This window comes from Cervus elaphus, chromosome 17, assembly GCF_910594005.1.
Source record: "Cervus elaphus chromosome 17, mCerEla1.1, whole genome shotgun sequence".
NCBI classification, from domain to species: Eukaryota; Metazoa; Chordata; class Mammalia; order Artiodactyla; family Cervidae; genus Cervus; species Cervus elaphus.
The window spans coordinates 45,434,457-45,447,804 of record NC_057831.1 but is presented as its reverse complement, the minus strand read 5'-3'; the positions used below and the strand labels follow the sequence as shown (position 1 = coordinate 45,447,804).

At 40.5% G+C, this 13,348-nt stretch overlaps 1 protein-coding gene across 2 annotated transcripts in view; it reads left to right on the top strand.

The window, feature by feature from the left end:
• SEL1L3 (SEL1L family member 3) overlaps positions 1-13,348 on the top strand; it is a 108,618-nt gene that overhangs the window by 32,839 nt on the left and 62,431 nt on the right. For both annotated transcript variants that reach the window (XM_043871296.1, XM_043871297.1), the window contains exons 4-7: positions 1,157-1,278; positions 1,634-1,749; positions 4,160-4,218; positions 12,042-12,174. In XM_043871296.1, the coding sequence (XP_043727231.1) occupies positions 1,157-1,278; positions 1,634-1,749; positions 4,160-4,218; positions 12,042-12,174 (430 nt within the window). The remainder of the gene's footprint in view (positions 1-1,156; positions 1,279-1,633; positions 1,750-4,159; positions 4,219-12,041; positions 12,175-13,348) is intronic.

The window sequence follows — 13,348 nt, the reverse complement described above, 5'->3', positions numbered from 1 at the left end:
TTAATTCTTCCCATGCTGCTGGCTGTAGAAAGATCTTGAGTCACTTTACTAAGCGTATGTTCTTGCTAAGCTTCCTTGTAATAACTTATCTTCATGAGCTTGCTCAGCTGGGTGGGTCAGGAGGGAGCTGTGTGGCACCATCTGTTTCTATATCTTATCACTGATTTGGAGGCCAGATTATAAAGCCCAGAATATTCTAATATTCTAAGGTCTTGTTGGGATGAATCCCCAAAGAACCTGGGGCCACTGCCACTTTAACCCAAACTGTGAATTGGTTTTTGGGAAAATGGAGAGCATTCTCTGTACTGGTTTTGACCTTGATTCATGTTTAACTCACAAAACACAATTGCTCTCAGCTCATCTTTAAACTGCTGGCCACTAGCACAATGCGTGACATCAAGCAAGTGTTCAAACAGCAAATATTTGTTGAATGATTGGTGGATCACAAAGCTTGGCTAAAATATTTCCTCTTGAAGTTGACTACTGTTATTTTACCCTCACTTGGCAAATCACAGATGGACAGTGTATTTTTTTTTCAACTAAAATAGCCTTTGTCCAGAAATGGAACAATTAGAGTAGTTGCTCCATATCGGTCAGCCAGAACTGTGATACCAAACAACCTCATGTGTGCATTAAAATAGTATCTCTGGGTCCTATTAGCATATGGCAATGCCATTTGCAGATTATGACATGTTTCTGCCTTAGGGCTTTTATCTTTGAAAGAAACGAAATTGCTCAAAAAGCCCTAATTATGTTTTTTTTTTTTTAATCATTGAAATTAGAATAGCTTCTCTTATCAAATCACCTCTTATTAAAACCCAGATTTTTAGTCTGTGTCTGGCTTTATAAGCCTTAATCAAGTATTCAAATGGCAGGTCCGTGTGATTCTCAAAAAGGCATAGGAAGAGTTTTTGGTGCAAGGTACAATGTCTGCTAGTTTTGTACAGTGACGCTTACCTCCTGTCTTTTGCAGTTACTATAACTACCTCCTTTGTTTCTAAAATCAAGCTTTGCAAGCGGATCTCCCAAGATGAGCACAAAGGCAAATTCATCCCTTCAATGGAAAAAAAGCAATTTACTTGGTCATTGTTAACTATAATTACCTGTTCTTGGATGATATCAATCTGCAGAATTTTTTTTCTCCTCACTCTTGCAGGTTTACTGTTTCATTGTGGCTTTATTTACTCCATTATTGCAAGGCCAATCTCTGTGGGATTCTGTACTTTGTTGATTCTAATGAGATGTACGGCACACCTTCTATATTTCTTACTGAAGAGGGTAAGTATGAAATAGAATCTTTAGAAAGATAGTGTGGTTTTCTTACACTCTGTCTTTTGGCCGATATGTCTTTCTAGAATAAGGAATGTTGTCATTGTGGCAATGCAGTAAGAATGATGGTTTCCAAATATGGACTTCAAGTTCAACTTTTTCTGGAAGCTTAAAACAAACATTTTCAATACAGACGAATGCACTTAGGTGTTTTTTGTTGTTTTGTTTCATTTTGCTTTTATTTAAAGGAAGAAGGAATATGATCTAGTCATAGCTTTTTTGGAAAATCACTGAAAAGATATAGCCACTTGCTTCACTTCTAAGTATTCTTTGTCATTTTCACAAACTTTTGTTTTCTCTTTAGGCTACTTGCATATTCAAATGCATCTTGTCAAAGGAGAAGACCTTGCTGTAAAAACGAAATTCACCATACCTTTGAAGGAGTGGTTTCGCCTGGATATCTCTTTTAATGGTGGCCAGGTACCAAGAGCATGTTCCATCATGAATCATATCAGCACCGTCGCTTAACTTAAGCATCGCTGTAAAGTCAGGGAGCTAGGAAATCTGCAAAAACAAATTTGTGGTAACTGATAAACTTTTACAACCATAACACTTTTTTTAAATAAAAATTTTATAGTTGGAAGCTTAAATCATAAGCATTCTATCCCATTTAACTAACTTTTAAAGTGCTTTTTTTGACTATATTGTGAATGAGTAAATAATACATCTAACTATAAAACCACAATTGTGTAAGCAATTCAAGCCTTTTTTCCTAGCAAGATAGGCTTTGAGGAGATAAATGGTAAAACAGCCTTGGCCATATTTATATAGTGTTATCAAATCTACAACTTTTTTATAGGAAATATATTGGTTAACTCAGCCAAGAAATGGTTTGACTGTTTTTGGCAGTGAAAACAATTGCTTGTGTTTGACATTAAACAAATAATAACCAACAAACCTGAGTGATAATTCTGGTGAGGCAGACGTTCTTTATCTACTTTGTACTACAAAACACTGCACATAACAGTTTCAAGCACTTATAACACAGATTTTATGGATTATGGCAAACCTCTTGTTATTACTGAAGATAATTCCATTCCTTTATATTGTTATATATGATATTGGTGTACTGCCTTTTTTCTGGTTACTTTCTTATCAGCTTTTCTTACTGATTTGTGATTTTCTGATAACCAAACTGGAAAAGACGTTTTGTTTGTCTTCTGTGTTAGAGCATACACAGACCTCCCTTGGTGGTTGGGTTTAGCACATTTCCTTTTTCTGAAGAGAAGAGAAATTGGGTCAGTCCTTGTAGCTTAACTGAGAAGAGTCTGTGAGATACTAGCTGGCATTTTTTGTATGTTTGCTTCCTTAATGTTGTTAGATATTGACATTGCTGCGGGCCGAGTTTTAGCATCTCATTTGCATGAAGATTATGATGGCATTATAGCTTGGTTGCCGCTTTCTCTTAAGGTCAGCTCGGTACCTTATAGCACTTAGGTATCAAATCATCAGAGCAAATCACAGACCTTATTTTATACCTGCTGTATGCCAGGCACTATGATCAAGGAGCTTAGAGGCTATTTATGAAAGTCACATAGAGCAGGTAAAGGGTGTCATGAGGTGAGCCTAATTGCCAAATGATTCATAGTCATTTGAGGAAGAGAGACATCCAACTTCATGCTGGGATGCTCAGGGAAGGTTTCCTAAAGAAGGTTCCTACGGATGGGGAACAGTTTAAGTGGAGAAACAAAGAGAGGATATTTTAGCCCATCATTGAATGCTCACTTCCAATTTCTTCTTGCCATGCAGCATGGCGTCATTGAAGTTTTTTAAACAGAGGAGTAAATCAAAGTAATCCTTTAACTAATGGCAGAGTATATGATTGGGTAAAGCAGGAGAGAAGAGTTAGGAAAACCAGATGGAGTAGAAAGAAAAAAAAAAAAAGCTAGATTTTTTTTTTTTAGTAGACATTCACCATTTGCCATTTCTTCTTTGCATCCCATCTGCTCTCCCTGATACCCATAGGTTCCAAAATGATACTTAATTGTTTTTCTACAGAAAATCCAGCTCTATGGTAAGACCATTATATTCATTACTTTGACTAAATGGACACTTTGGCCTAAAGTAAATGATTGGTTTAGAAAAACAATTGGTCTGAGTCATTTTTTTCTCTGAAACAACATGGTGTCTATGGCTGAATTGGACTGCTTTATCTGGCTTAGCTTTTCTTTCAGAGACATGGTGTTGGAGCTACATGTTTGAGAATCTAGTTAAGCCAGAATGTGTTTTCTGAACGCTTGCTCTGTGATAGCACTGCGGAGTCAAAGAGCCCCCTAACCTTAAGGGCTTATGTTGTAGTCCAGACACGAGAAGAATGCATGACAGCTAACAACATTCACGATGAAAACATTGTCACCACTGAAGTGATGGTGACGATTCTTAGTGCTGAGGGAGAGCAAGTGGGAAGCTGTAGTGTATGAAGAATGTTCATTCCCAGACTTGTTTTTCCTGCTAAGGCTCTCCTGGAATCACAAGTCCAGGTCAAGGACTCCTCGTAGTCTCTTACACCTTTCTTTGTCTTTCTATGCAACAAGCTTTCAAGCACGAATTCACCGAAAGAATCTCTTGACCCAAAGTTTGGAAGTGTCTGCAACCCCCTGGGGGAAACTGCGTTAGAGATATTTTTATCATCTCAAGTCATTTGGAGAAATTAAATTTCTTAAGTCTCAAAATATACATAGGGTTAGTAAACTGCTATTTTGTTTTTTTGCAGAAACTGATCAAACAAAAGACCATGAAGCATATTTTATGAGTAACTCATCCCCAGGACTGTATGTATGGTGTGGGGTCTAGAGGCATTACTAATCCTTGTGTATTTCTCCCAACATAGATAGTAGTAACCACCAGCAGTGGGCAGGATTTGAAAGACTACCATAATCAGACCATTAGGTAAGTGTGGCTTTTCATTTGTGTCAAAATTTTCTGGATGAGGGTGAAGGAACCTTCCTGTGTTAGCCCAGCACCCTAATGTTATTCCTACCCCATCTGATTCAGCTTTTCCAAGCATGGATTGTAACTAGTCTGCCTTGAAGTTAATCTTTGTACTTTTTTTTTTTTCTTTTTTAAATGCCCACAAACTCTCCTTGTTTTCTCCACAACCTTCTTTCTTTTTTTTCCCCTAGCAAGAGAAACTAGTTCTGTCTCCAGATCTCATTGTAAATTCTTCCTTTCATAGCTCTGCATAATTCGTGTTCTTTGAAAATTATCGTTCACAAAGGATTCTAGAAAGCAAATCAAAGTATTAATGTTGCTTATTGGGAGGGGTTGATAACTTTGACTTAGTGTAAAACATAAAAGCAGACAGCCTTCGTATTTATGTTTATAATCAAAATTTGAAATGTATGTAACTATTGATATTGGGCTAACTTTTCATCTTTACATAATCATTCTCTACAAGAGTTACAGAAACTGAGAATTGGGTCTTTTTCCTTGTATGTCATAATTTTAACTTGCTTCTGCATCCCGGATTCAGAGTGGGTTTTATAGTGGTAGAGCCATGGGGAATGTATTCTTTGGAACTCAGGATACCTCATCATGGCACCGTGAAAGGAAGAATTTACAATGAGATCTGGAGACAGAAATAGTTTGTTCAGTTGCTCAGTCATGTCCAACTCTTTTGCGACCCCATGGACTGTATCCCACCAGGCTTCTTTGTCCATGGGATTTTTCAGGCAAGAATACTGGAATGGGTTGCCATGCCCTCCTTCATGGGATCTTCCCGATCCAGAGATTGAACCTACATCTCCTGCACTGGCAGGCGGATTCTTTACCACTAAGCCTCCTGGGAAGCCCCTGTATATGTGTGTGTGTGTGTGTGTGTGTGTGTGTGTAAAACAGAAACAAAAATTAGTAGCTTTGTATTTTGTATGTATAATTTTAAAAAACTTACCAGAGGAATTCCCTGGCACTCCATTGGTTAGGACTCTGGACTTCCTCTGCACCAGAGGAAGAATCAGTCCCTACACCAGGCACAGAATCAGTCCCTCATCTGGGAATTAAAATCCCGCATGCTGTGTTGTATGCCCAAAAGAAAAAAAAAAGAAAATCAGGACTGTTGGGCACTTTGGCTGAGGGGTGGCAAAGTGGTTCATTCCTCCATCCTTTAGTCATTTCACAACACCAAGCCTAAAACTGTCTCTCCAAACAGGCTCTGTTCACTCAGAGTCCCTGAGCAGTCCACATTTTCTTGGAAACCAATGATTAAAGAAAGGAAAGCAAAGAGCGGTGATGACAGCAGAATAGGGATCATACACTCTACTTTCCTCCCCCACCATTTCGCTTTACATTTATTTTTTTTTTTCTTTTTTTTTTTAATTTTATTATTATTTTTTTTTCCAGTGGGTTTTGTCATACATTGATATGAACCAGCCATGGATTTACATGTATTCCTCAAACAGTTATTTCAGGCCCTGGGCACAGAGAACAATTCTTACGTCCATGACCAGATTAATGGATTAGAGTTACCGAGAGAGGCTAAAGCGGTGGTATTCCTTAACTTACAAGGAGAAAGTCAGGGGTGACTGGATGGCAGTATTGAAGCACAGAGGCTGAGATCTTAGGACAGAGCAGAAGTCCCAAGGGCACCCGGTGGATTTAGACCAGTCAGGAAGAATTCAATAGACAGGAGTTTTGTTATATAATGGGTGACCACGGGCTCTTCTATGAAGACTTTGAGAATAGGAAAGTCAGGGAGTTTACTCTGGAGAGACAGATGATGTGTGGCCCCTTTGGAAATCTCTTCAAGCGCCCTGTTCTGCCCCAAAAATGGTTTTTAAAAGTTATTTATGTACTTATGTATTTTTGGCTGTGCTGGGTCCTCGTTGCTGTGTGGACTTTCTCTACTTACAGCGAGTGGGGGCTACTCTCTAGCTGCAGCGCTCGGGCATCTCATCTCGGTGGCCACTCTTGTTGTGGAACACAGGCTTTAGGACGCACGGGTTCAAAAACTGGTGCACAGTTGCCTGTGGCATGTGGAATCTTCCTGGACCTGGGAGCAAGCCTGTGTCCTTTGTGTTGGCAGTTGCATTCTTAACCACTGGACCACCAGGGAAGTCCTGACCCAGAAATTAAGAGTTTGCATTTCAGGATGTAGAGTCTAAAATAATACCTGCCCTTTCTCCCCTGACACCCATTTCCAACCTCAGACACTTTTGACAACCAATTGAATTTCATAAGCTTTTTTTTTTTTTCATTTTCTATGTCAAGGCTTCCTTTCTTAAATCCCCAAACTGTAGCTGCTGACATGAGTGGATGAATCACAGTAAGATCCTGAGCTAGGACTGGGGTAAGGAGAGGAGGGCACGTTCCACGTAAAATTTAAGGAGGCCCCCCCAAAACTTAGTGATTATGTTATTTTGCCAAGGCTGCCAGAACACAGTACCACAAACTGAATGACTTGTGCTAAGTCACTTCAGTCATGTCCGACTCTTTGCAACCCCCTGGACTGTAGCCTGCCAGGGTCCTCTGTCCATGGGATTCTCCAGGCAAGAATACTGGAGTGGGTTGGCATGCTCTCCTCCAGGGGATCTTCCCATCCCAGGGATGGAACCTGTGTCTCTTATGTCTCCTGCAATGGCAGGAGGGTTCTTTACCTCTAGCATCACCTCTTTAAGCAAGAGAAATTTATTGCCTCTCAGTTATAGAGGTTGGAGGGCCAAGATCTAGGTGTTGGCAGAGCCACGCTCTTTCTGCAGGCTCTAGGGAAAGCGCTGTTCTAAGCTTCTCTCCAGCTTCTAATAGTTCCTTGGCTTGTGGCAGCATAACTCCAATCCTCCCATGACATTTTCCCTGTGTGTCTGTCTTTGTCCAAATTTCCACTTTTTCTAAGGTTTACCAATCATACTGGATTAAAGTCCACCCTATTCTAGCACGATCTCATCTTAGCTAACTGTATCTGCAATGACCATATATCCAAATAAGGGCCTATCCATACTGGGGGTTCAGATTCAACATATGCATTTTACAGAGGGCACAATTCAACTCGTAACAATCTTCATAATAAATAACATTTAACACAGTGTTTTAAAAATCAGGATTAATGTAAAGAATCCTTGATGCACAAAGTAACAGAATTTTCTTTAATATTTATTTGGCTGTGCTGAGTCTTAGTTGTGGCATGTGGGATCTTTTTAGTTGCTACATGTGAGATCTAGTTCCCTGACCAGGGATTGAACCCAGGCCCTCCATGATGGAAATACAGAGTCTTAGCCACTGGGCCACCAAGAACATTCACAAAATAACAAAATTTTAGGTAAAGACAGAACCAGTATGATCACATAGGATTCCAGAGTTCAAGACTGATGTTCAGGTACATACCAACTCAACATCCCAGTGAAAGCTTTGAAATGGTTCCTTACTTGGGCATACTGGCAGTATCCAGGCCCAAGACTGCCCTTCACCACCATCTCAGCTGCTCATCCTGTACCCCTGGGGTACCCCCACTACCACCACCATCAATAGAACAACTAAAGAGTTAATCCTGGGTCCACCTGGAATTCCTGTGGTTAGATATTTTTGAAATATCATTTACCAGAGAGATTTCAGAATGGGCCAAGTCAGTACGCTTTACACATCAAATATTTCAGGTGTTTATAGGTGTTCCAAGGAAAGTCTCCTAATCCTCCTTTTATTTGTTCTCATAATGTAAACATAATGATAGCTGTTATCCTACAAAAGTGGTATAGGAAGATCAGTAATTAAGTGCTGAGAAGTACAGTCCTGCCCTGCATGAAAAGCTGCAGTGACAATTGCAGACCTGTCTTCTGTTGAATTCATTCATCCATCCATTTATCTATCCAGTATATATTCATTCATCCAACATATTTACCACATGCCTGACACAGTGCTGGATTCTGGGAATAAAACAATGAACAAGAATACAATCCATCCCTGCCTTTGTGGAGCCAAAAATTCTAGCGCAGGGAAGACAGATTTTAAACAATTATATTTGAAGTGACACTTAAGATGAGAATTACTTTAATGGGTAAGAGGCTCATTTGAGGCTCTAAGTTCCCCTGCTATGGAACCCTTGAGCCAAAGCTGTTCCCTAATTTTGAGTGAAGCCTATTTAACGATGGAGGCAATCCGTTCCCACTGCCGGTTCCTTCACAGTAATAAACCAGGGCACTCTCCTATGTCCAGATAAGAGTAAAGATAGCTTGCCAGCGCGTCTGATGCTTGCGTGCAGAAAGGACAGGCTTGGGCTTTCGAACCATCTAGCTCAGCTTTTATGTCAGCAAAATTGATGACCATCAAACAATGCACAGTGCAAGGAATTTCTTACAATCTCGATGCAGCCACTGAGAATGTTACAGAAGAAAAATGTGGAGGGAGATGGAACTGAAAGGATCTATTAGTTGTATTATAATAATGACAAAAAATTACAAGCTAGTACCATAGGGATAAAGTAATTTATTGATCAATTGAGAATTCAGTTAAAGCAAAGATCCATAAAAATATTCCATAAGCATTTTATTTTAATTGAAACAATGGATATGTACATTCATTTGCCAGTCTTTCTAGTTACAGCCTTGCCTTTGAGTATGGATCTACTGATTGGAGTTTCTTGTGATCTTTCTGGCATAAACGGTACCCAATTTCTGTTTCTTCCAAATGAAAAGAAAACAAAGACACTTGTGAAACCATCGAAGCCCAAGATTCATCAAGATTTCTTCAGTTTCTTTTCTCAGCCTTTTCCAGCTGTCCTAATTCCATAAGAGCTTTTTTAGTAACCATTCTTTACTGAGTCTACCCAAAATATTCAACTTAGTTTTTAAAGAATGAACATCTCTTTCTTCTCCATGCTTTTGGGATTACATAAGATTTAATTACATTGTAGGGTTACAATGACCAAACAGGTTTAGGAACAAACACATCTTATTCTTGGTAAGCACGAAAAAAGTGAAAGTGAGTGAGAGGTTTCCCTGTTGGCTTGGACGGTGAAGAATCTACTTGCCCTGCAGGAGACAAGGGTTTGGTCCCTGGGTCAGGAACAAGGAGACAAGGGTTTGATCTGCTTGCAGTGCGGGAGACAAGGATTTGATCCCTGGAGGAGGAAATGGCAACCCACTCCAGTTTTCTTGGCTGGGAAACCCCATGGACAGAGGGGCCTGGTGGGCTACAGTTCATGGGGTCCCAGAGTCTGACATGACTGAGTGACTGTCACTTTTTCATTTCTTACTCTTGGTAAGCATACAACTCAACAAATGGCAGCAAAAGTACTAGAGTGGACTAAGTTAATAATAATAACTGTAGTTAACGGTTATGGCGCCTACTATGTGCCAGGCATCATTATAAATGCTTTGTCTAAATGCTAATTTCTCCCAGTGACCTTGTGCGTGCGTGCATGCCAAGTCACTTCAGCTGTGTCTGACTCTGTGCAACCCTATGGACTGGAGCCCGCCAGGCTCCTGTGTCCATGGGGATTCTCCAGGTAAGAATACTGGTGTGGGTTGCCATGCCTTCCTCCAGGGGATCTTCCTGACCCAACACTGAACCCACATGTCTTATGTCTCCTGCATTGGCACATTCTTTACCACTAGTGCCACCTGTAGATAGGTACTAATATTGTCTTCATTTAAAAATGAGAATATGAGGGTTCCAGAGAGTAACCTCAGCTGGCTAGTATCCATTATGTTGCAGGGATGGGCCATGAGGTGAGCAGGTGAGCTGGTTAAGCAGAGTTCTGTCATGGAAGCTTCTACTTCAGAAGTGTTGCTTCGTGTCCATCAAGTGCTGGTATTACCTCCTCATGAGGGTAGTTGGAATGTTCAAATCTTTCAAGGGTCTTAAGAAGCAGAATCAGTTCACCACTCTCATAATAACTTTGTGGTCCTGCTTTTAAAAAAGAAGAAGAAGAGACCATCATCTTTTCAGGACCCTTCAATCCTAAGATTCTGGAAAAAGAAATAGCAGGCAGTAAAGCATTTCTTTTCCACATTAGTTGCCTTTGCAGAAAGCTGATTTCCAAGGGTTCCCTCTGGCCTCCATAGGGTGATGCTGTCAGTGCCCATTTCTTCACCTTTGTGTCTTCCTTCCAGCCAGGAGTACCTGCTCAGGGTCGGGTTTCTGGCTGACAGTCCGCCCATCCTCTCTCCTGGGATGACCCCGGGTGGCCTGGCTTCTGTCCCAGCCACTGGTGGCCGCTCTGTCCTGTCTGCTTCACCCTGGCCCCTTGCTCCTGGCAGCCTGCCTGACGAGCTGTGTCCTTCCCTTCTGCCATCTGCCCTCCCTGGCGCCTTCGTCTCTGCCTGGCTTCTCACTTGATGCCTGCCTTGACCCCCCCTTGCTGTTCACATATGCTCCTATGGCACCTTGTCCACCCACGCCTATTTTACTTTCTCAGTTGGTAGTAAATGCGCATGGTAGAAAAACCAAAACTATATGAAAAGGTCTATAGTTAGATGTTTTGCTTCTGTCTCTGCCCCCATCCACTCCATCCCCTAACCCTCATGCCAGGGGGAAATACTTTTTATTAGTTTCTTATATATCTCTCTCCAGAGTTTTTGTAAATGCAGATACAAAACAATCCATTCTTCTCTTTCTTGGACAAAATGTATATGTGTTATTCTGCTCTTAACGTTTTTATCTTTTTCACTTAACAGTGTATTTTAAATATTTCTCCAGAGCTTTTTGTTCTTTTTTAAACTATGTAATAGAAGAGCTCATGCCTAAGACCCATTGAATGGTGTGGGTACCAGTCCTTACTGACAGACACCTGGACTTTTCCAGTCTTTGGTGGATGTAAACAATGCTGCCAGAAACAGCTTTATGCATTTTATTCATGTCAACCCATTTTCCTCCTCCATTTTCCTTCCTGATCCTTTGAGCCTTTCAAGACAAAGGGGACTTCCAATACGTCATCTGTGCTGACCTCTCATCTTTGGCCAAGTCCTTTGACCTTGCTATGGCCTCCTTCTCCTAACTCTGAATTTGACCTTGTTTCTTATCTAATAGGTTGTGTTTTTATTTTTCCCACATTCACCTTCTTCACCTCAACAAATTTTCTTTTTTTCTTTTAGAGTAAAATATTTCTATTTAAGATTAGCAATTGCGCATAAATCCAGTGATTCTAAACAGTTTCACCAATATCAATAGTTGGCATGTATTGGATATCTGTGGTGGGCAAGGCACTTTGCTATTAATAGATGCTGTATGTTTTCAGTAAAGAATTTGCCTGCTATTCAGGAGACCTGGATTCGATCCCTGGGTCAGGAAGATTCTCTGAAGAAGGGAATGACTACCTACTCCAGTATTCTTGCCTGGAGAATTCCCTGGACAGAGGAGTCTGGTGGGCTACAGTCCGTGGGGTTGAAAAGAGTCATATATGACTGAGTAACTAACACTTTTTCTTTCACTTTCATTGAATATTTATGGTGGGCAAGGCACTTAGCTATTAATAGATGCTGTATGTTATGTCTTTGCATCTACTTAATCCTTTTACCAACCCAGTAAGAGAGGAATTATCATTTTTACTAATGAGAAGCCTCAATCTCAGAGAGGTTAAGCAACTGATCCAAGGTCACACAGCTGGTAAACAGCAGAGTTGGGATCTTAGCTCAAGCCTGCCTGACCCCACCATCATCTCATCTTCTCGAATCCAGAGTAAAGGGTTTGTGGAAATTTGGGGTTTTAAATCAAGGAGGGTTAATCAAAGAGTCTTTTAAAAAATCTGTTCAAACCCAGAGCTCTCTTAATCCTTTGTACTTTTCTAGCTTCCGTGAGGATTTTCATTATAATGACACCTCTGGGTACTTCATTATTGGAGGGAGCAGGTACGTGGCCGGCATTGAAGGGTTTTTTGGACCCCTGAAGTACTATCGCCTCCACGCTCTGCACCCTGCACGGGTAAGCCCGGGGGACCAAGGCGTATTCGGGTGCTTATGGGTGATGGGCGGGTAGCTCAGGAACATGGAACTCAGTCCAGTGCAAACAAAAGATTTATCCATGCCAGACCTCGCATCGGCTCTGTCACCAAACATAATTAATATTGAGGCTTTTCCCCCCTGCAAACGCAATAATAGATTTTTGTTAACGTTTGGTTCATTTAGTACTCATAAAATGGAAACCATTTACTTCCTCTGTTTTAATAACTAGTAGCTTAATTATAGAGTCGATTTTTATCAGGCTGTTGCCGATCCAGTGATTAAGCTAATGAAAGGAGAGAAGCTTAGTTATTTGGTAAAACTTCTTTTATATGCTATTATTTAAAGTATCAGAAGAGGAGACACTCCAGGAAATTAGACTCTTGGTTCTGCATACTGCTTTCTCCAGAAACAGGCCTTCAGCTCATACTGGGTGGGGTGAACTGCAGTTGCAGAGATCATAGAGGGCCCTGTAGTCAGAATTGAATTCTCAAGTCCAAAACCCACCCACGAATAGAATGGAATTGTCCAAGTCTCCAGGCCAGCTCCAGCAGGGCTAGCAGCTAGAGGAGGGCTGTCCCACATGGGAACCTTCACCCTGGTTGCTTTTTGTGCTTTGGTAAGGAGATCGCTGGATACCTGAAAAGGGAATATTTTTTTTTTCATTCTCATGACCTTGTGGAGTTTGTTCTGGGAAAATCAGGAGTTACTAGGTAAAATCAGTTAGGAAAAATGGGGCACCTTATCGCCCATGGGCAATAGGTCATCTTAGAGCCTCTGCTGAGAAATCTCTAGAAGAGGAAAAAAGTGAAATTCATTTGTTCATTTATGCAACCAGTACTTATTAAGCACCTACTATGTGCCAGGCTCTATGCAAGATGCTGAGGCATCCAAGATGAATTAAATTGGTGAATTTCAAACTTTTTTTTGAAGGTGATCTACAATTAAGAAAAATCCGTTTTAAAAGCATGAGCAGTACATACATATTCATACATATACAGTACCTATATATTATATATATATATATATATATGCATGTACATACACACACATAAATGTATAAACACAAAACTGAAAGAAGAATTTTACTAAGAACACAGACCCTTGTTATGTTCAGTGTATTCTGATATTTTGTGTTCTGCTTCATAAAAAACAAA